This window comes from Pogoniulus pusillus, chromosome 9 (assembly GCF_015220805.1).
Source record: "Pogoniulus pusillus isolate bPogPus1 chromosome 9, bPogPus1.pri, whole genome shotgun sequence".
Lineage (NCBI taxonomy): Eukaryota > Metazoa > Chordata > Aves > Piciformes > Lybiidae > Pogoniulus > Pogoniulus pusillus.
Window position 1 is genome coordinate 20,963,131 of NC_087272.1, and position 23,175 is coordinate 20,986,305.

At 38.6% G+C, this 23,175-nt stretch overlaps 1 protein-coding gene across 3 annotated transcripts in view; it reads right to left on the reverse strand.

Moving 5' to 3' along the window:
* SH3RF1 (SH3 domain containing ring finger 1) overlaps positions 1-23,175 on the reverse strand; it is an 81,901-nt gene that overhangs the window by 8,396 nt on the left and 50,330 nt on the right. For all 3 annotated transcript variants that reach the window (XM_064148827.1, XM_064148828.1, XM_064148829.1), the window contains exons 4-10: positions 22,799-22,894; positions 18,654-18,956; positions 17,860-17,970; positions 9,491-9,645; positions 6,037-6,207; positions 5,616-5,875; positions 2,296-2,654 (exon numbers count right to left, since the gene is read on the reverse strand). In XM_064148827.1, the coding sequence (XP_064004897.1) occupies positions 2,296-2,654; positions 5,616-5,875; positions 6,037-6,207; positions 9,491-9,645; positions 17,860-17,970; positions 18,654-18,956; positions 22,799-22,894 (1,455 nt within the window). The remainder of the gene's footprint in view (positions 1-2,295; positions 2,655-5,615; positions 5,876-6,036; positions 6,208-9,490; positions 9,646-17,859; positions 17,971-18,653; positions 18,957-22,798; positions 22,895-23,175) is intronic.

Here is a 23,175-nt window from a genome sequence, read left to right on the forward strand (position 1 = left end):
AAAAAACAGGAAAGAAAAATTCAAAGAATTCAACACAGTCCAAGTAAAGTTAGCATCCTTACCTTTAAACCATAAATAAGTTTTCTAAACTCTACCTAAGGGCATCTCAGTCTGGCTTTGTTGGCTACGGCTGAAGTAATTGAAAAATTAAGTTCTAGGTACATTCATACAACAATCATTAAAAAAGTAATTAAGAAGTGGATGAGATTAGTATACAGCCTATAACTGAAACCTTCATAAGCTTCATGATGGAGTGCATGTGAAGGAAGTAGTACAGTAAGAACCTAAAACATTTGATAAGAAAGTGGTCAAAAGAAGAAAAAATTCTAACTACACCACAACTGTAAAACAAACACAGAAAGCTGGAAGAATGCTTCTGCCTACAGCATTTGACACTGTTTCCCACAGCATCCTTCTAAGCTGAGGCAGTGTGGTCTGGATGATCAGGTAGTGAGGTGGATTGGGAACTGGTTGAAGGAAAGAAGCCAGACAGTTGTGGTCAATGGGATGGAGTCCAGCTGGAGGGCTGTAACTAGTGGGGTCACACAGGGGTCAGTACTGGGACCAGTTCTTTTCAATATATTCATCAATGACCTGAATGAGGGCACAGAGTGCTCTGTCAGCAGGTTTGCTGATGACACCAAACTAGGTGGAGTGGCTGCCACACCAGAAGGCTGTGCTGCCATTCAGCAAGACTTGGACAGGCTGGAGGGCTGGGCAAGAAGAAATTTAATGAAATTCTACAAGGGCAAGTGTAGTCTTGCATCTGGGAAAGAACAACCCCAGGGATCAGTATAGGTTGGGGACTGATCTGCTGCAAGGCAGCAAAGAGGGAAAGGATTTGGGGGTCCTAGTTGATGGGAAGTTGACCACGAGCCAGCAATGTGCTCTCGTCACCAGGAGAGGCAATGCCATTCTGGGGTGTATTAGAAGGAGTATGGTTAGTAAGTGGAGAGAGAGGTTCTTCTCCATCTCTACTCTGGCTTGGTGAGGCCACATCTGGAGTACTGTGTTCAGTTCTGGGCTCCCCAGTTCAAGAGGGACATGGAACTGCTTGAGAGAGTCCAGAGCAGAGCCACAAAGATGATTAAGGGAATGGAACATCTCTCTCACAAGGAGAGACAGGGAGCTGGGTCTCTTCAGCTTGGAGAAGAGGAGACTGAGAGGTGACCTCATCAATGGTTATAAATATGTAAAGGGTGAGTGCCAGGAGATTGGAGCCAGGCTCTTCTCAGTGATGCCTGATGACAGGACAAGGGGCAATGGGTGGAAGTGGAGGCATAGGAAGTTTCAGCTAAACATGAGGAGGAATTTTTTTCCCTGTAAGGGTGACAGAACACTTGAACAGGCTGCCCAGGGGAGTTGTGGAGTCTCCCTCTTTGGGGTTATTCAAAACCCGCCTGGACACATTTCTGTGTGATCTGATATAGGAGATCCTACTCTGGCAGGGGGTTTGGACTAGATGATCTTTCCAGGTCCCTTCCAGCCCCTGATATTCTGTGATACAGTGTAACAATCACACCGCTTCTTGGATGGTGAGAAATAGTTTAGACACAGAGCAGGATGATTCAAATAGAAGGAAAGCAGAATCACTGCAGACTGTACTGATCCACATTTAGAAATGACAGTTAGGTGTTTTTGTCCTTTGTCCAGTAAGTACTGCTGGTGACATGTCTGTTATAATCTCTAGATGTGTCTGCTTAACACAAAAGGCAACCTAAAAAAATACCAGTTTTGTCAGACTGAACTTTTTATGTCCCTGAAACAATGTGTTTTAGGATTGCTGTTTTTCGTTTGGTTGGAGTTGGTTTTCTTTTGTATTAATTTGGCTTGGCTTTGTTTTGGTTTTTGTTTGGGCTTTTGTGGTTGGTTGGGGGTTTTTTTGCATTTCAGTCTTATTAGCTTACAGTTACTTACTGATAACATTTGCTAGCCATAAAACTTTCTAAAGTATTCAGGAAATTGACTGCAGATTTAAGAAAAACAAAATACTTAAAATTCCAACAATCAATGTAATGCTTGGTCTGAACTTCAGCCATTCATTTTTTGTTTTCCTGCTTAAAGCATTAAGTTACTTCCCTATTTTAACTCTTCTCCAAGGTATGTTCTGTATTTTCTCCATCCTAAACTATTACTGTCTGGCAAATAATAAATTTGCCATAGCTGTAGTCACAAAATGGCTGCCTGAATTTCAGGCTCAGTTTTAAAAACCTTACAATGCTGCTATTCATTAAATGGATCTCTTGCATGAAGGAAGTGAGAGAAATCAAGGGAACGATTTTGTTCTCTACCCACCTTGCCATCCTTGTCTGCTTTACTGACAGCAGCATTTCCACCAGTTGCTAAAGCACTCTCTGGAGATGCAGGAGCTCCAGAGTGAGTGGTTACAGTTCTTCCACTAAGATCTCCCTCCAAGGATGCAGCAGCAATGTTGGGAGAATTCAAAGAAGCTGCTGCACATGCCAGTGGCATGGTTGAGCGGTTCACATTCACAGCTGTGACGTAAGAAGCTGTATTTGGAAGCTGGGGCTGGAGGTGCTGGGAGGCAACAGAGTGGTGTGGAATGATCACAGCTGCAGGAATAAGGCATGTTGGACTCTGTGCTTGTATGGGTGTGACTGCTGCTGTAGGTCTCTCTTGACTGTGTGCGGCAACTAGATCAAAAGAATAAAACATGAAAGTTCATCTTTTCACAAGACAGAGGTACAATCACTGTGTGGTGGATAATCAGTCCCAAGAAGCTTTCTTCCTACCTTCAGAACTTCCACTTATATTACTATAATTACATCTCACACAGCACCAAATTCATCTCACCAGAATAAAGAAGTAATCTATGCTACCCTACTTGCACCAGTATACAACAGAAGAGTAACAACACTCCAACTACTGTGGAGAAATCTATACTGCCAAGTCAAATGCTTCACATACAGATAGAGATGGCAAGTGAAGCATTTCTTGAACTTGTTTGTTCCTTTTAATATGCTGTGTAGTTGTCAGGGCACATAAAGTAAGAAGAAACACTCCTTATAAAGCTACTAAAAATATAATTGGATTGTTTTCCCTCAACTATTCACAAAATCCACAATGGATTTAGTGGGTCTTTCAAATAGTAAGTACAGTGGCATTACTTCTATGAGGGTTTTCTCTGAAAATAGAAGCTGTTGTCTCTTGGGATATTTAAATATAGAAGTGGATTTAGACATACTCCTGTGAAATAAAAGGAACACTGAGCCTTGCAGAACAGAACAGAGTTGACTATACTAACCTGTGCTGTAGCCTAACTGCAAAGGACAGAGCTTTGCATGAACTAATTTATCCTACCCAAGAAACAACATTGCTATCATGTGTCAGCTATACTAAAGTTGAAGTGATCCAAAAGCACTGAGTAGAATGAAGTGAAGACAACTTAGTCAAATAACAGGGGGCAAAACACAGCATCCTGGTGCTTAATAACCTCTTTCCTTCAAATGCTCTCAGACTTAGTACCTACGGTGGGGTCATCCCTCTAGCTGGGTACATTCATATCTCATGTGTCAATTCGTTCTGACTTTCAGATACTAATTAAGACTTTTAAGCTTGCTGTAAGTGATATCCTGGAATCAAGCCCCCAACACTTACTCTCTATTTTGCTCTCTACAAATTCCCCTGGTAATTTGGTTAGATTGCATCAGCAGTATAATAGACAAGACTGTCCAAGTTCAATCATTTGATATAACAGTCCTACAGTATTATATCCAATTACAATATCTACAGTAATAATCACAATTCCTTTCTTAAAAACCAAGTGCCACTAAATTATATTTTTTATATATAACCTCCTCCCTGTAGCAGACCCTTTCTTATCTGAGTACTACAAAAACTTCAAAAAGGAATATAAGGGAGAGTAATGCAAGATTTTCTGCAAAAAACAACTATTACTGTTGCCTTTTGTTCATTTGACAAAGGCAAGTATTCTTATAGGGAGCTGCTGTTCTTCAAGAAATCTCTTTGCTTACATGCACTCAATGGAGTACAAGCATGGAACAGCTTTCTGGTTTTGTTTTCTTATTCCTGATGGAATCCGTAAGAAAAATGTTACAAGTTATCCTACTTGAATATGGTTAATCTTTTAATGAAATGAAGAAAGTATGCCCTGTCTCAGCAAGGGTGATACCAAGCAATGTCTCACTAAGATCATTTGAAAAAAGATCCTTGGTGTCCCGAGTTAAAATGAAACTGATGAACAGTCCTGCAAAATGCAACGCTCATCAGTGGAGCCTCATTAATATAGGAACACTCAGCGAAGGTGCAAGGAAAAGCTCAGGATGATTACACTTCAGATGCTGACAACAAAGTTCTCTGTAACTTTTGAACGTTAAGCAGTCATTATGGCTTGAGTTCTTTACCCCTATAAGGGACAGATCTGTATTCGTGATTCAACAGTACACCTTAATACCACAATACAACGTCAAGCTCTCTGTGATGAGAGTGTAGTTCTGTTTATTTTTTCCATTTTGGACCTGAAAAGTTGATGGAAAATATATTGTCCTGTTTTCCAGCTGAATGGAACTATACACTAATTCATCTTGACAGCAGAGCAGAGATGCAGGGACAGAAATGCTTTTGGAGGCCACAACAGCTTTACATATAATACCATCTGCTTTGCCAATCCGAATCTCACTATTAAAAAAATACCTTTTGTCACAACTCAGTCAAGAGACCTCAAGCACCAAACTCAAGGCTGAAAGAGGAAACACTGGGAGAGTTTGAAATGAAATATTTATTTATTTCCTCTTTTCTTTTGAGGCCCTAGGAGTGACAGGAATAGATTAGTCTCCAGTTGTGTGGTATGTTTCTAGCCTGGCAAATCAACAGAGGAGTGCATGGATTTGGTAAACAAAACCTCCACTATCAGTCTTTTTTAATCTGGGTTTAAATAAGAAGAAAGCATATTTAACTATGATGTGGCCTGCCCATGACAGTAAAGGCAGAGTTACACCTGTTAGAAATACAGAATTGTATGACATAAGATCATAAGGATCTTGAAGCCAGTGTGTAGCCTTAATGTTTCAGAGTCAAAGCTGCAAGATGCTGCAGTCAAGATTAGAGAAAAAAATGGAACACCTAAGGACCAACCCTGAGCCAAAGACCTGAAAAGGAAGAAGGAACGAACGCTAAAGGTCATCAAAGATGTTAGAAGATAATTTAAAAGTGAATGCTAAATTAGAGTGATCTCTAGCTGTTACACAGTTAACAAGTAAAAAATAAAGGTATGACTCAGATGTTCTTTATTACTAAAGATTACTGTGCGAATCGCATATGACTGGGGAAGTTCAAAGGATGTCCCCATACTAGATACTGCTGGAATGAAAATAAAAAAATCCACCTAAAGTACTTGCAAATAAATTCCCAACAGCAGGAGTATGTACATACATACAGTTGCTCAGAGGAGAATACAGAAAGATTCGACTGTTCAGAGACACACTGTTATTTCAGTAAGCATTCATCTTAAAAAGACATGTAAAGTGTCTTTAAAAAAAACCCAGCATGTATTTACACACAGTCTGGCCATTGGTCAGACAGCTTGTCTATAGTTGATCTACCACACATAAAACCCACTTGATGGTTTTTTTTACCTGTTCGAACTGCATTGCGAGCCTGGTTGACTGTCATCTGTCCTGTCACATGCATAACGACCTTGGTTTGTGGACTAGTTTGGATATGCGCTGCAGAAACCACAGCTGTGGGTACTGTGCTGGAGTTCACTACCACACCATTCCCCTGGAGCTTCTGTGATGTGCCACCAGCAGTGGAAGGGCTGACCATTGTGACCACTCGCCCCGTTTGGCCAGCAGTAGACATGGGAACTTTTGTTTGTGATGCACTTGTCACTGTCCTGCCAAAATCAAAATCAAAACACTAAAATGTAACTGAAATAGGAGCTAGTTACTCAAACCTACAGCTTTTCTATTTTCCAAATTCAGCATTAAATACAAACCAGAATAATTCTGGACTTGAAACTGCATAAGCTTTTTAGGCACTTGTATAAAAACATACCTTGTAACTGGAGCCACATAATTTCCAGGAAAAACACCGATCTTGCTTGTGTGCATGGAAGTTCCCTTGAACCAGCCATCTTGGCAGCGTTCAAACACTAGGAACATTTCTCCCTTCCGCAGTTCCAGTTCATCTTCTTTTCGAGGAGTGTAAGGGTATATCGCAATATACCTGAAAGACAGGAAAGTAGGTGCACTTGATAAACCTACACCAATTTAAAACATCGCTTGTGTTTGCTGGCAGAGTTAAGTCAGGGATAAGAAAGCATGGCACAGCCCCTTGCGCTGGGGCACCTTCTGTATTTTTGAAGTGCATCCTCTTTACACATCATACTGTTGAAGTCAAATAGAAGTTAAGGCAATACTAAGGGCCACAATGACCCTTAACAATGTTCTCCTACTTGCACCTGAATGTAATGTACAATATGTTTCATAAGACTCTCTATTGTCTTAATTTAGTGGACTTATTTAAATAGTTTTTTGCAATTACAGATCCTAGCATGTTCAACTTCTATCCCCCATGCCTGCTTCTAGTATCTCTTACACTTTGTGCCAAGTTTGGTGGGCTTTTTTTGGAGGAGTGGGGAGCATGGAGAAGTTCTGTTATTTGGGAGTGATAGATCACTGTGAGAATGACTTCTCAAATTGCAAAACTGGAATCTTCCTGTGCAACTGCAGTGCCACAAAGAAAATAAGGTATGTTACTAAAACTTGACATCTACAGGTTAGGTAGCTAGCAGCTCTTCCCTTGTAAAGTTTATCGCCTTTTTTTCCTTCTAAACATTAATTCATCACTCAGTACATGTGTAATCATAGTGAGAGTTCAGAAACAGTTTGCATTTTTCTTTTTTGAAAAAAGACTTGTCAGGGAAAAAACTAACAGGAAACAAAACCCACAATAAAACATAACCAACAAACCCTTAAGCTCCTGCAGTTGCATGATGGAATACTCCCAGGGAAGTCTTCAAGTAAGACAGCAGAGTTTTTTATTATCACATTATTAAAAACGAATACTGTTTTAACCACCACAGTGCTTTATTTTCTGCCACAGTTTGAACATAAGAAAATTCTTTAAAATGTTTTATATAAAAGTGTTAATAATTAATTATGGACCCAGATCAATGTGAATTAGCACTCCCATATACTACATTTTCTCAAGAAGAATGTCTTTTTCATGAAGCAGCCAATTAGTGCAGAGGGGCAGCATATCCTCTTTCTTGAAAAAGGACCCACAATTACTTGCAATGCCAGTCCTTCCTACTCCCCTTGCAACCCTGAAGGTAAAAAAAGAGGCTTTACAAAAACTTTGTTTTGTCAAAATTGTCTCTTGCACACAGTAGTGACACCATTAAGTGGATGCCTCTCCTGTTTGCATTACATTTTTGTCCCTTGATGTCCAGAGAGGAAACCTTGCATTATCTGCAAAAATACTTTGAAAGTAATATAGGTACCTGGCAAAGCAAGTCCTAAACATGCTTTAAAGGCAGCATATGACACACCAGCAACAAAAGGCTTCACCGGTACATGATCTAGGGGTGATCTATGAAGTCACACACTGAAGCTCTTATGGTAAAGCAACTGATGTTCTTTAATTGGTGTTAACTTCCCTTTTAGTTAAATCATTTCAAATTTCATTAGCATCCTCATACAGAGCAACCCTTTGAAGGTGGAGGATGGGAATAAATGAGATGGGAATGAGATTAACTACACTAAGCACAATAATCATAAGAAGTAGTGTTAAAATGCTTGACACCAATGAACGAGCCCAAACCCAGATGCACCTACTACACAAGAAGGGTGCTCTTTTGGAGTGGGAGGAAACCTGGTGGGAAGAAAAAGACATAGAGCTAAAGTGACGATTCAAATTTGTCCTATTAGATGGTTCAGCCACTCCAAGCTGCACACAAAGAAGTTCCTAAACACAAAGATGTTTATTGAAACATAGAATGCTAGGGGTTGGTAGTGACCTCTAGAGATCATCTAGTCCAACCCCCCTGCTAATGCAGGTATGTCTGGGGTAGTTTGCACAGGATCATATCAGGTGGATTTTGAACATCTCCAAAGGAAGAGTTTCCATCACAAGGATTGGTAGGATCAGTCTTCTCCAGACCAAGGAGCACTGGGTCTCTCCAACTCTCCTCAGAATCATTCTCACAGCCCTCCACTGGACTCTCTCCAGTGGATCCCAGAACTGGACACAATACTCCAGCAGCCTAAACCAGGGCATTGCAGAGGAGGAAGAGAACCTCCCTCATCCTATTGGCCACACTCTTCTTAATGCACCTGAGAACACTGCTGACCACCTTGGCCACGAGGGCACATTGAGAGCTCATGGTAAACTTGCAGCAAAGTACGTTAATACACGCAGTATTTTCAGCCAGAAGGGTGACACACATTTGCTTGTATTACAAGTATGAAGACATAATGTTAATTAGCAGCTTTCTGCCTTCAATCCACAGTGATGTCTAATTAAGTGAACTGTACACTCTTCAGTCAAATTTCAATTGCATTGTCTGACAATGACACGCTCGTGTAACAGACTCAATGAAATACAGCACTTTTTGTGTTTTGGCATAAGTTCCTCCACACGAGAATAGTCTTTTTACACCACATGTAACAGAAAACACTGAAAAGATTCACTCCACTATTTGATACTTGTAAGTGACAGAGTCTTCATCGCTATCTCAGGATTCATTCATCTTCATATGTTCACAGAATAGGTTGGGTTGTAAGTGACCTTAAAGAACATCTAGTTTCAACTGCCCCACCATGGGCAGAGACACCCACTAAACCAGGTTGCTCAAGGCCTCATCCAACCTGGCCTTGAACACCTTCATATAGGGGGCATCCACAACTTCCTTGGGCAACCTGTTCCAGTGTCTCGCCACCCTCACTGTAAAGAAATTCTTTCTAATAACTAGACTAAATCTACCCTTCTTAAGCTTAAATCTACTCCCTCTCATCCTATCTCTAAAAGCCCTTGTAAAAAGTTCCTTACCAGCTTTCTTGCAGGCCTCCTTTGGGTACTGGATGGTACCTATAAGGTCTCCCCAGAGCTGCATTTTCTCCAGGCTGAACACACCCAACTTTCACAGCCTGTCCCCATAGGAGAGATGTTCTAGCCTCTCTAATCATCTTTGAAACTCTTTTTCTGGACCTATTTCAGCAGTTTCATGTCCTTATGATGGGGGCACCTTCTGCATAATTGTGTTTTTTTAAGTGAGTCCTTTATATACACAGCAGCAGTTGGTTATGTTTTCTAAGACATAAATAACCCTTAGTATGAAAGCTGTTGAGGGATATCAGCTTTAAGTGTGCTTTTGCTGGTTTTGTTCTGACTTGTATGCTTGACCTTCTGGGAATTCTAGGACAACATAACTAGCATGATATAAGTATATACTGAGTTACCAATCCCATTTCTGTTTTGACTGGTGAAAAGTTTCAGTTTTACTTACACACTTGGACGTGTTTGTGGTCTTAAATGTGCCATTTGGTCAGTTGATCCTAATGTAGGCCTTTGCAGTACAGCTGCAGACTGAGGTCCAGAAGAGGCCGAGGCAATGACTGCAGCAGACAATAGAGGTGGTGGTGGAAGTGGGGGATTCATATTCTGATTTTGTAAGAAAAAAAAAAAGGCAACAGATGATAAATATTGTTCGATGAGTTGAATCAGCTGCAAAAAGAAGTATGACATTCTAGGGAAGTGGGAAAACCAGCTGAGTTCACTATTACTTTATCTCCTGGTATGATATAACTGGAGAGCCAGACTGATGTGCATTTTTCTTTTTCCAGTTTAAAACACTGAAGTCTCAGCAAGCTCATTAAGCAAATAACAAGCAATTTTTGCAGCACAGGAGAAAGGGAAAGCATTGTTTCTAATTACAGCATCTTTACCATAGGACTCGACACAAATTTAGAAGCCTTCCAGGAGGTACATTTTGCATCCTACTGCTGACTCTACTTCAAAACACGATTGTTTTTGTAACCTAGAGCTGAAACATAATAGACAATTCAGCAGCACTGTACCCAAAATCAGCCCTTATGGGGGAAATTTTCTTTTGAAGTATGGATTACAAAAGCAAGCACAATATGAGACCATAGTCACTGAGCTGTTGTTGCCCCTTTCTCCTGTTCTTCTAGTCTAAAGAGTTAGCTTTTGAAATCCAGTATTATCAAAATTGGTAATCTTTAACAAACACCCCAGTAAAGAGGCACAGCTCCTTTACAGGCAGATCGTAATGGAGGTCCTGCCTACAGGCTTCTATGCCTTTTCAGAGTCAATGGAGCAATTGTTACCTTCTGTGCTGTAAAGCCTCAGACAACTCTTTAGGACCTTGTGTACTGACACTCCTGGGAAAAGTCTCTCACAAAAAGAGAACTTTTCCTTACCCCTTTCCCAAAATAATTATTTGTGTTACAACACGCTCAAAAACTAATAAAAACCCTCTAACCTTTTACATGAAAGAGTGAATTCATTTCAACATGATCTTGAATTTAACACTACCCTTTAATATTGAAACAAAACTCTAAATCACTGCAACTTCAGGTTGAAAACCCACCAAACGAAAATATAAATCAACAAAATGCCCTGAAGTACCGCCTGGCTTTTCCAGTATGCCAGTTTATAAATGCACAGCATGACATTATCAATTTGGAAATGACATAATTGAAACTCATTTTAACTTCCAAAGGTGGAAAATAAGTTACACTGTGTATTTATTACCTTGCTGCATTCGCTGAAGGTATTAATAAAAAGACAAACTTCGGAACTAGCCTTATGCTGTCAAGCCACTGTAAAGAACTGCATGATTAAGAGCTTTCAAATCCAGAGAAAACTGATTAACTCTTCTAATTCTTCAGTCAATTTTTTAATGTTTAATCATGATATAAATCACACGGTTTATTGTCAGATTTTTCCGTTTAGATATTAAGGATCTCCTAAGACCAAATCGGACCCCCGTATCTAACACAAAGCAGACATGACCTGCTGGAGAAACATAATCGTGAGCTTTGATACTAATAGTTGAGATATTTACAAGAATGTCACCTGCATTTTCTTCCCATTCTACATCATCATGCACTCAGCATTTAAAAAAAACAAAACAAACCAACATTTTTCTTTCAGCTGCTTTGCAGCAGAAGTTATTTCCTTCTCCTAGTCAGCCTCAACAAATGCCTTAGCTGAATCCAAGTTGAATATAACAATCTAAGTTTTAGGCAACCTGCTTGAAGAACATAAATTTCTGCAGGCATCTAGATTTCTTTATGCATCGTAGAAACTGTAAATCCACATTAGGAGATGATTAGCTGCAAATCTTTACAATTAAACCTATTCATGCACAACATTAGGGGTGTCATGATTCCACACTTACTGCACCTTCTAAAGATATAAACGCTGGGCTTTGTATTTTATTCATTTGAATACACAATATACATAGAATTTTTAGCTGCAAGAACAGCACCTTCAGAGCTCTATTTTATTCTGGTTTATTCAGGTTCTGCTCCCCTCTCCGTGTCTATTAGTATGGTAATGAAACCTGCAGTGAGCCACAGCCCAATTAAACTCCTAAACACTTGACAAGTTCTTAGAAATCTAAATAAACTACCCAATAGGCTTTAGTGGCTCTTCAGCTTGCACTGCTACAACTTGATAAAATAAATCCAAATGCTCTAGCCAAGTTTTCAAGAAGTTTTCTGGCACGTAGCCATTGTTCTAGCTATTGACAAACATACCTGTCTCCAGAGCACAAGCTAGCTTTGATGGTTTACACATTTAACATTGCAAAAGAACATATGCAAGCTTCACATGATTTACTAAAATATGCTTACACAAGGAATTATTTTTATTTTACCTAGCTGAGGGAGAAAACCAGAATGTTTATGCAACTGCTTTTCAGAGAAGTACAGTTTCAAGCATACAAAACAGCAAATAAGTGATTTTTTTTTTAAACTAGAAGATGAAACAGTGTATCATTTGATTATTTATATGAAATGTTCAAATAGTACCTATACATATGCTGCAGAAACACATACACATTGCTGAGTTTAATTAGGCTGCATTCCCATACCGGTCTACTGAAGACCAATAACTGGCTCACACAAAGAGTAACAAAAGGCACAGCAGTAGGGGAAAAACTAAAAGAAGTCATTCTCTGTCTGCTCCCACAAGATCTAGGAAAAAAATTACTTGCAACATCCTGAGGGCTCAGAAATTAAAGCTCACGTTTAACCAAATTCTTGAACTGTAAATAAATGTTATAAAGAACAGGCCTCTCATACAACCCACCATAATTTCTCTCAGCTGCTTCCTCTTCCCAGAAGAAGCTGAACTTCCATTGGTTAGAACTCCAATAGTTATTTAAACATCCTCCTTAGTGAATTAGTAGGAACCACAGGAAGAACTGCAGCTAAATATCATCAGTATACTATCAACCTCACAGCTTTGGCCTCATAACAATTCCGACTACCTTACATACTGTAACACAGAAGGTTTGTTTGGCTGTGGGTTGGGGGCAGAAAATAGGAGTAGAAAAAAGATGGGCGTGTTACACTTTTTAAAACCTTCTGCGTGTAAGTGGATGTAAATAATCCAAATATAGCCCACATATTTCTGCTAGGTAAGTGCACATATCAAGACACCATTTCAAAGTCAACAGATCCAACCTGCAGAAGCAGCAATACAGATATCTAGGCTGATTGCAGTCCAAAATACTTTTAACTTCTCAAGAGACTGTAAAGGCAGAATGAAGGGAAGGTAAGTTTTCTGCTGTTATTACATTCTGTTTTCCTTCTGCTGCTTTTGAATATTACCCTACCTTTGCTGTGGTGTATTTTACCTGTTTTTCCCATATCCTGGTTCAAAGCACATACTTACTTAAGAGCCTTTTTCAGGAAAATCTATGGTAACTAGACATTATCCATTAGATAACTACCTTATAAATGACATCTGAGAATTGCCTCCAAAGTAAACGAGTCTTACGTAATTGTTAACTGCATATTTTCATTCAACAACTACTGAACTACACATCAGTTATCTATATTTTATAAAGAACTTCAAATAACACCAACCATCTAACAAGGTTCAAAAATGCCAGTGGCCAAGAAGAGCAAACCAATAAATTCCCCCACTAAGGGCAAAGTTGTGGTTTGAAGTTTCAGAGAACCATATAAGTAATGATATCATAGTAAAAAGTCTCAGCTGTGAGAAGTTTGTCTCAGTTCACAGACTCTTCAATTTCAAAGAATCAGACTTCAAAACATAAAACAAGAATTAATGCTGCCAGATAAAGAACTGCTGCTGCAAAGTGAAAGCTTTAAATGAATTAGGACAGGTTTTCTGAACTCAAATTAGTAGCTCCTTGAGTGATACAAGCAGCAGATAGTGTATTCAGTCACTTGGCAAAAGCACTTTCAATCCCAGGTCTTACTTGCATCAATTTTGACCATCAGTTTGCAAATTACTTCATATACTGTTTGGTAATACATTGCATCTACAGAAGATTATTATGGACAAAACAAATTAACAAAACTGACATTTTTTGAACTACAGTAACACTTCCCCAAAATAACATGGCAGACTAAAATGTGATCCTACACATGCATCAGGAAAAAGACTCACAGGCTCATCTGGGCTGGGAATTAAATGAAGTGCTTTAAAGAAACTTCCTACCCAAGACAGCTCAAAATATCTCCTCTTAACAACACAAGACGATGACACTAGCTTTTCTTTGCTCAGATTCAGGACAGATAAATGTAGCAAAGATGCATACAATCCGGATTATAATAAAGGAATATATACTTTTCTTCACTGATGGGGTATTACACTCATTTTCTGATTTCTTATTTTACCCTTAATCTGAGTTTGGCATGAAGTAAAAGCTGCAGAAATTGCTTGCTCTCAAAGAACAGTCAATTACTTTAAATGGTGTTGTCAAGTACTTTAAGTAGTGTTATAAACACCAAAACGATTGACAGGAAGAAGATTCAATTAAACTGTATTTGTGTTAAAAAGAAACTCTCTCTCTTTCAAACCAAATTCCTTGTCATTTGCTTAATACTCCAAAATAAAGAATAAACTAGAGGGAGAAGTAGGAGTTTATACTTACACAGACAAAAAATACAAAAGGACTCAAGCTAACTATACAGATATATGACAAAGTACAATTAAAATTAATGCTCAGAATGTCAGGCAGGTATTTCCAAGAAGAGCAACATCCTGAGAGAGAAGGATATCACTTTCCATCTTGACCTGTCAGAAGTGTTATTTCTAAAATTAGAACAAGAGTTTGAGGCAAGGGGGCAAAGTGGACATATAATAAAAGAAAAGAGGAGCAACCTAACTGTAGCCTGAGCTACCTGCTTGTATTTTAGTCACACTAGGAAAAAAATGTCAGCAGGAAACAGAACACTGTGTACAGAAGGTTATTGACTTTTGAAGAGGGTGGCATTCAGACTCTTAATGGGAATTATATGCCTAATTGGAAACACAACCAGGAACATGGTTATCGCAAAGAGAAGGTAGCACTCCAGGGTACAAGACAATCATGTGGCAGGAGTTTTGCTCCATGCTGCATTTAGCACTGTAATTTAATTCCTGTGGGTACCAATGGTGAGATTGCTTTTGAACAAGCTTATGCAACTAAAGCACCCGAGGTGGCTTAATAACTTTGCACTAGCACCAAAATACAGTGTTTTTCCATGTTGGCATCAGATAAAGAACTCAGTAACAAACAAAAGTGTTTGTTAATGAGAGAGAAAAAAAAAAGCAAATTCTGACAGGACTTTTGAAATTATGCTTTGAGTCTTGCCCACTCCATCCTCTTTAAAGTGTATCTCAGCCACAAATCAAATCAATTACTCAATGTTTGCAGAATGTACGTTATCTAGACTTGAGTTATGTCTAACATCACAAATGATACCAAATCTCATTTTGTTTGCTCAGTTCTCACAGTTATTTCCTGAAGGACAGGATGAAAGATGTACAAAAAATAATCCAGATTATTACACAAGCAACCAATTATTTCTGCTGTTAGATGTGTACCTCATGAGCCAACAATGTGCCCTTGTGACAAAGAAGGGTAATGGTATCCTGGGCTTCATTAGAAGGGAGGCTGAGGCAGGTGATCCTTTGCCTTTTCTCAGCACTGCTAAGATCAAACTTGAGTACTGTGTTCAGTTTAGGGCTCCCCAGTACAAAAGACATATGGACATACTGAAGACTCCAGCAAAGGGTCATGAAGACAATAAAGGGACTGGAGCACGTCTCCCAAGGAAAGGCTGGGAGAATTGAGACTGTTCAGCCTGCAGAAGGCTCAGGAGACATCATCAATGTATATGAATACATGAAAATTTTTAAGTTTTTCACTGTGAGGGCAACTGAGGACTGGCACAGGTTTCCCAGAGAATTTTTGAGAGATTACATGACACCATTCTAGCAACTGGCTCTAGGTGGCCCTGGGTGAGTAGGGAGGTTAGGCGAGATGACCTTCAGAGGTCCCTTCCAACCTCAACCACTCTGTGACACTAAAATATAGATCTAAATATTAAGTGGTTCCAGATTAGCATACATTTAAGAGCAAGACTGCATAGCTGATCCACAGACTGAAGTGGTCATTGACAAAAGAAGGACACAGCATTGTCACATCACTTCCCGTGATGCTTAGTAAGGCAGGGAAAAAACACACTGTGTATAACCATCGATAAGGTCAGCTGTCTGAAGAACAAACACCATGAAATAAACTCACTTGGATGAGGACAATTACTACATCACTAATGACAAATTTGTAGCATAATGATGGATATTTTGCCAAATATAACACTCAGGCCAAAAGAATGGATGCAAATTTTCAACCAATAATATGATTAAATAGTCATAGCATTAATATTTCCATCAATAAAAAAAGACTGTGCAGCATTGTACCCAGTTCTGGGATGTGCTTCCCATGCCAGTATTAAGTATCACGGAGTCACAGAATTGTAGGGATTGGAAGTGACCTCTGAGGATCATCCAGTCCAACCTCCCCGCCAAAGCAGGTTCACCTAGAGCAGGTTGCCCAGGATCACATCCAGGTGGGATTTGAAAGTCTCCAGAGAAGGAGAGCCTACAACCTCTGTGGGCAGCCTTTTCCAGTGCTCCATTACTCTCAAAATTTCTTCCTTATGTTTAGGTGGATATTTCTGTGTTCTAGTTTGTGCCTGTTGCCCCTTGTCCTATTACTGGGCACCACTGAAAAGTGAGCCCCATCCTCTTCACACTTGACATTCAGGTATTTGTAAGCATTGAGAAGATCCCCTCTCACTCTTCTCTTATTCATGCTAAACAGCCCCAGGTCTCTCAGTCTCTCCTCACAGGAGCGATGTTTCAGTGCCCTCATCATCTTTCTAGCCCTCTCTTGGCTCTCTCCAGTAGGTCCCTGTCCAGAACTGGACACAATACTCCAGAATTGGCCTCACTGGGGCAGAGTAGGAGTAGCTCCTTCAATCTGCTGGCCACACTCTTCTTAATGCACTCCAGAATAGTATTAGCCTGCTTTGCCATGAGGGCACACAGCTGGCTGGTTAACATGACCACCACGACTCCCTGGTCCTCTTTGTGGAACTGCTTTCCAGCAGGTCAGCTCCTAGCCTCTACTGGTAGATGGGGTTAATCCTCCCCAGATGCAGGATTCTTACACATGCCCTTGCTGAATTTCAATGACTTCCCCTCTACCAACTCTCCAGGTCTTGCCTTCTGTAGCACTGCAGTGTACTCAGAAAATCATAGCATCACAATTTTAAGGACTAAAAAACATTAAGAGAGTCCCAACCAAAGCTGTCATAATGCAACCTGTCATCTGCAATCAAACCAAATCTAAGCACTTACTTAAAAGGAAGTTGGTAATAAAAGACAGACAAGATTCCCTTCAATTTTGCAGACAAATACTCAAAATGATCCAAGTGCCAAAAGTTCAAAACAAACCCAGATAAATTTAGCAGAAAGACTATTTTTTGTCTTTTACTTGCTTGGAAGACTTGCAAGGATAGTTAGGCACCTACATGGGACAAAATCTTGGGGGGTTTTGCTTAGATTATTTTGTTCTGTAACTAAGCAGAGATTTATTTCTGAACTGTGCCCCCCTTCCAAAGGTTAGAAGCACAACCTTTGGACACAACACAAGAAGTAAATTTTCAGAATTCCTGTGGTAACTGCCCTTGGAGATTTCTGCAAATATTATCCACAATTTTTACTGCAGTCAGGCTCTGGTAAGTGCAGTATCATATAGGACATTCCTTCCATTCAAAGATGTTCATCTGCAACAGTTTTTCATACTGATTTCCAAGAATCTAATTTACACATGCTAAGTATGTTCTTTATCTGTCACAGATATATACACAACTTAATCTCACTTAATTAGGATAAAGCAGAGTTTTGAAACTTATTTCAAGTAATCTTGGTAGTCTTAAGTAAGACAGAAATACCTGTCAGTCGTGGCCTCAAGTTGATGGCTTTTTCTGAGATCTTGTTTGTTTGCCCTAACTGCTCTCTCAGCATAATCTCTTCCTTATTTAAATATGCTGAAAAGAAACACTATTCTGGAAGGCCTTGTTATGTACTTGCTGTGTTTACGACAGAGAAATATGGAGGACAGATAGAGAAATGGATATGCACAACCAGAGGAAAATTATCCTATCAATAGTGGTTTTGTCAGAGTTCAATTTATAGCATTGTCCATCACATAGACAACATAAAACCCATTCAAAGCAATGCATCAGAAGTTAGGGGAAAAAAAAGACTCTACAGAGCAAAAACAAATGGGAAGGCAGAGTTTTCTTAAACAATACTTACACCAAGAGCAGCTTGGTAGTTGACTTCTGAGGGGAAGGTAAAAGACGGCCCTGTTGTGACTGGGCTGCTGGGGGGTGGAGTCACAATCAACCCTGTAGTACCAATGTGAACCTGTCAAAGCCAAGAACAAAACCAGAAGATCATTTCTGAGTAATTTAATAACAGCTGGTTTTGACACAGCTGTAAGCTTCATGGTCAAAATCAGCAGTAGCAGCTCATGTAAAATGACACCAACACCTTTTCGTCTACATTACTATGTCTTGTCTCAAAATTTACTACGTAAACCAGACAACTGTTCACAATCTAGTGTAGCTTGTAACCAAAAGCTTTGAAGAAACAGAAGATAAACAAATAAAGCCAGATAAATGTTTTTAGCTACCACAACTAAATTAGTGTTGTACATTTCTGGAACGCACAAAATGTTCAAGCTGCATTCACCTTTTATTTGCATGTGCTTTATTAACATCCAATATTATATTCAATTCAGGGAAAAAGCCAAGAAATTAAATTACTCTAGTTTCTAGTTTCCACAGTTCAACAAAAATCTTTGAAGTGCTTAAGCAATTAACAGCTATGTTGTTTTTTTTTAAATTAGCTTACAATACTAAAAATATTTGCTATCATTGCATAAAATGTTTTCCTTAAATGCTCTCTTATTGGAAAATAAACATCATGAACATGAACATTAATATTAATTACATAAAACTAATAATTGGAAGTAATCTGACAAGATCAGAAGCCTTTATAATTATTTTAGAAGTGCACATGATTTATGTTTGATTTCATGTGAATACCTGAGAAGGGGCACTACAGGACAGTCCTGTCAGCTCACTTATGCGGGCTGCTGCAGTTGGGTTGCTGGAGCTGATGAGGACAGGAGGACTAATTTCCATTGAGTGGCGATTCTGAGAAGACTGTGAAGACTTGTTGGACATCGTGAGGGAGGTAAAAGAGTGACGCTTTTTGGTGTTTTTCTTAGTGTCAGTGTGCTTCTGGGTTGAATTGGTGTGGGCTGCCCCAGAGGTACCTTCTCCAGAGTCAGTAGCAGAACCTGAGGGCTTATCCAATTCTATCAGTTGTTTGGCTGCGGTGTTAAACTACAAAAAGTAATCACAAATTAGTATTTTTTTATTAATAAAAATCACCTGAATATAAAAACAACACCAAAATTGTCCTGTTATTTACAATAGAAGTTAAACCATGCAATCCAAAATTGTGATATATTGACCTACTCTACAAATTAGTCATTACAAAGTGACAAGTTTTTCACTGAAAACTCAACATTTATTGTTGGGCTGCTGTGGACTAACAATCACAGGCAAAATTTCAATCAACAAAGTACACTGTGCTCTTGCCCCAGCGTGGATTAACTCAGCAATATCTGCTGTCTGTGTTATCTAGAAGTCAAAATAAATCACAGTGGGTCTTTGGCCTTGTCAACTAAAAATATCCGTATTACAAAGTTTCTTGACTGTTCATTTCATTTCAAGCCTTGTTTTGTTTGTATCGCATTAGCTTACACCTTGTGTCTTGAAGATGTTCCCTCCAGCATCCCTTTGTATTTTATTGGATGAGACCAATTACTGAATTTACAGAAATTTAATTTTCCTACCTGATCACACTGGACATAGATCATATGGACAAAATAATTTTGTACCTATTGTACAATGCAGAAAACACACCTTTTTCTGATTAACTTGCAAGTTCATTATTTAGATATATTTCAAATTTATTTCTTCAATGTTAAACAGAGATAATGTAGTTTTAACAAATCAGTGAAAACCTTACTTTATCACAGAACACAGATGTGAAGTTGCATGCATTCTCCAGTGAAATGGTTAGCAACCATTCAAGGTCACCACAGGAATGCTGTGAGGTGTTTCAGTACAGCATTCCTTTCTGCAACAAATGCCCCTTTATCTATTCCCACATTTTCCATGCCAGTTCTTTTTCTGAACAGATGTATTTGAAAAAAAGCTTTTTCGCCTCACTATTACATTCACATTTACTTGTTTTTCCCATTTGACAAAATCTTTGCTATAAGAAGCAGCCTGAAATCCAATTCTGCCTTGCATCAAATCCAAAGGAACTGAGCAACCTCCCAAATAGAGCAAGACAGAAGTGGCTGTTTACACCCAATCTCAGCAATGCCGAAGGGGCACAGCAGATATATTTCCTCCTGCTTGCAGCTGTCTGCAGACATTATCAAACAGACTACCATACAAGACCTATTTCAAGGTATCTTGCAGGTGGTGCAGTTATTTCACAAATGAACACCATCATTCCTTGCTCACACATAGATAATTAAAATTCAAATATAACTTTCTGAAATTAAGCGAAAACATCTTCTTGTTCCGGAAGCAATCTTTCTAGTCACACTCAGTCAAAACCTACTTATGGAATTTTACTACATCCCCACATATGAAGAAATTATTTTTCCATACTACCAACACTAGTCAAATTCCAATTTCTAGGCAACAGTTCACTTTCACATATAATGGAAACCAGGCAGCACATAAGTGAAACTAAGGTAAACAAATACCGTTCTCATCTGACATCTCTATTTTTGCTAAACATTATCCTGGAAGTTAGGTTAGAAACCTAAATTCAGGTTTGAAATTAAGGTTTCAGAATAAATATATTTTGTTCAGGCCCACTGAAGAATCAGGTCACAAATCTTGCCTAGATAACAATCATGTGCAAAGCTGCATTCTTATTAATTTCTGAAATGAACAGAATACGTCTGTACTGCAGTTTTTTAGACTGTAATTTTTTTTTCACAAAACCAATAATAACAATTCTACCCAGTATGGCTAAATAAGTAACATTCACTTTTTGCTTACAGTTTCTGTTCTAAGTTCTAGTCAGGCAAAACAGTCAAAAAATAGAGGAAAGTTTCCATGAAAGATATTATCTTGTTCTTCTGAATATTATTGCAAAAGTCACTCTTTCTTTCCTAGGCACGTTAAATCAGACCACACCATCTAACAGTGGCTGACAAAGAACAGTGTAGAAAGTGCACTGTTAAAAAGATAATTCTAGAAATTCACCCTACAACACAATCCAAAATGCATAGAGACGTTAAAAAATACATACATTTTGAAACACTCCTGTTTGGTACAAGAAGAGATGCTAACAGAACTCCCCAACCTGACACACTGGGTACATGAAATCTTATGGTACCCTTGATTAAAATATCCTGGTAACTAATGGATGTAGCCATATAAAAAGAGAATTTAAAATTCTACTATAGTGAATGTTTTCAATTACTTGGGTGTTTTTCCCCACTACATTTCTGTAATATTGTTAAGAACTAAACCTAGAGGAGCTGGATTAAGAGAAAGGTGTTTCCCAATTCTTCATATTAATTTCGGGATGGGGTGGGGGGTAACAAACAACTCCTCCCTCCCCGGCCCCTCACCATTGTTTTCTACCGACATTTTGACTGAAAAGTGATTCTTTTCCCTATTTTTTTCATTTTTGGATGCTGCTATTTTTTTCTAGTTGTTCTGTACAAATGCTGAATAACCTGCAAAAATTTAAATACTTTTCAGATTTGCAGCATGTTTACAAAGTGTTAAACCACATCAAAACGTTAAATTTGAGGTCTTTCTAAGAAAAGTATATTGTACCCAGAACTGTGTTCTACATAGAAAAAAATCAATAACAACTCTTTAGTTCTGATCATTTTATTTGAAACAGAGATAAACGTAAGGTCTATGAACTTAAAGACATGATTTCTAGACTTGCCACATTTTGTTCTGTCACTGTGTTAAGAACCTGGTTGACCTGCTTTTAAAGAAACACATTTAAATTCCATAGGTGTAAAGTCTAATAATTCTGATATGTTAAACAGGACTTACTGTAGTTAGTCTAAAGGGCTTCTTTGGTTTTAGTGCTTTTTAGGAAATGAAATTCTATTCTTTGCAATGTTTGCATTATTTATTTTTCATTTGCAGACAGAAATAATTGTTTTGCAGGAGACAGGAATGAATAGTAAAGAGCAAGAACTTCCTAAAACTGAATCCATAATTCAGTCTAGTGAAATTTCTATCCCCACATGCACAGATCTTTCCACCATATACAAGTCAGCATACATACGTTTTCCCTTTAAAAATAGTAAATACTATGCTGGTTGAACACAGACATTTAAAAAAATAATTCCATCTAAGGAGATCACTCATTAGAATTACTGAATTTAAAAAACCTGACATGATTCTTATCATGGTTATGCATTTCTTCTAGGACCTGAGGTACATGTTTCTCATTCTATAAATATACTTTTCATCATTTTGACTCATTTAAACAAAATGTTGTTGTACATGAAGTGTTATCTTACCAAATATCCATAGCACCTGTATCTTTCTGGAAAGCAAAACTGAGCATTTTTGCAGCTGTACACACTGCTCATAATCACCTAGGTCTTTCTATATAGAAGATAGAGCATTCAACACGTACGCAGAAGATTTATGTAAGTCTGCTGTCTGCAAAAGTCTGTGCTTTAGCTGCTTAACAACAGTCTATGTTCTTTGACTTTTTCATTGTGCTAATTTGGTTTTGAGAGGCAGGGTATCAGGACCAGTGCAAAGCTAACTATTTCTTTGATTTACTGACTGTCGTCATTCTATGGTCATGAGGTTTGTGATTAACTGCATGACTCCAGTATTAACAGAAAAACACAGTGACTGCCTCCAGGTACTATCATTCCAATTCCATTCACTGAAAATAGATATTAAATAGCTAAATTGAAATCACTGGTTCAGCTGCTGAGGTCACTGACTTGTACAAACAAAGCACACAGATCTTATATTATTTTACATATATATGTGTATTTCTGATTATTTTAGGTCCCAGATGATTTATATCTCAGGTTAACTCTCCTTTTAGAAAATTCAGTACACAATAAGCACAACCTTATGGAGGATTAAGCTTTACTCACCTCAACATATGAAATTGGAAAGATTCCTATCTTGTCAGCCAGCATTCCTTCTGCCCAGTTTTCATCCACACGGCGAATTACAGTCAGAACATCATCCTGTGTGAACACGCAGCAATTACGTCTCACAGCTCTAATTAAATTTCTAATTTCATTTCCCTTCATAAGACACAGGCAATCAGAAAAGGCAGTACATGGACAAGAACCACAGAGAAGGCCTTTTGTAATGAACATGCTGCTTTAGAGGATGAAGTTGCTTCAAGCTATTTCTTTTCCTATTTGGTCAGAGTCCAGCTAACAGCCCACAACTAATCTCAGCCATCTGACTTTGTCCTTAGTGCCAGACATCCTACTATGTTCAGTCCGCGGTACTCATCAGC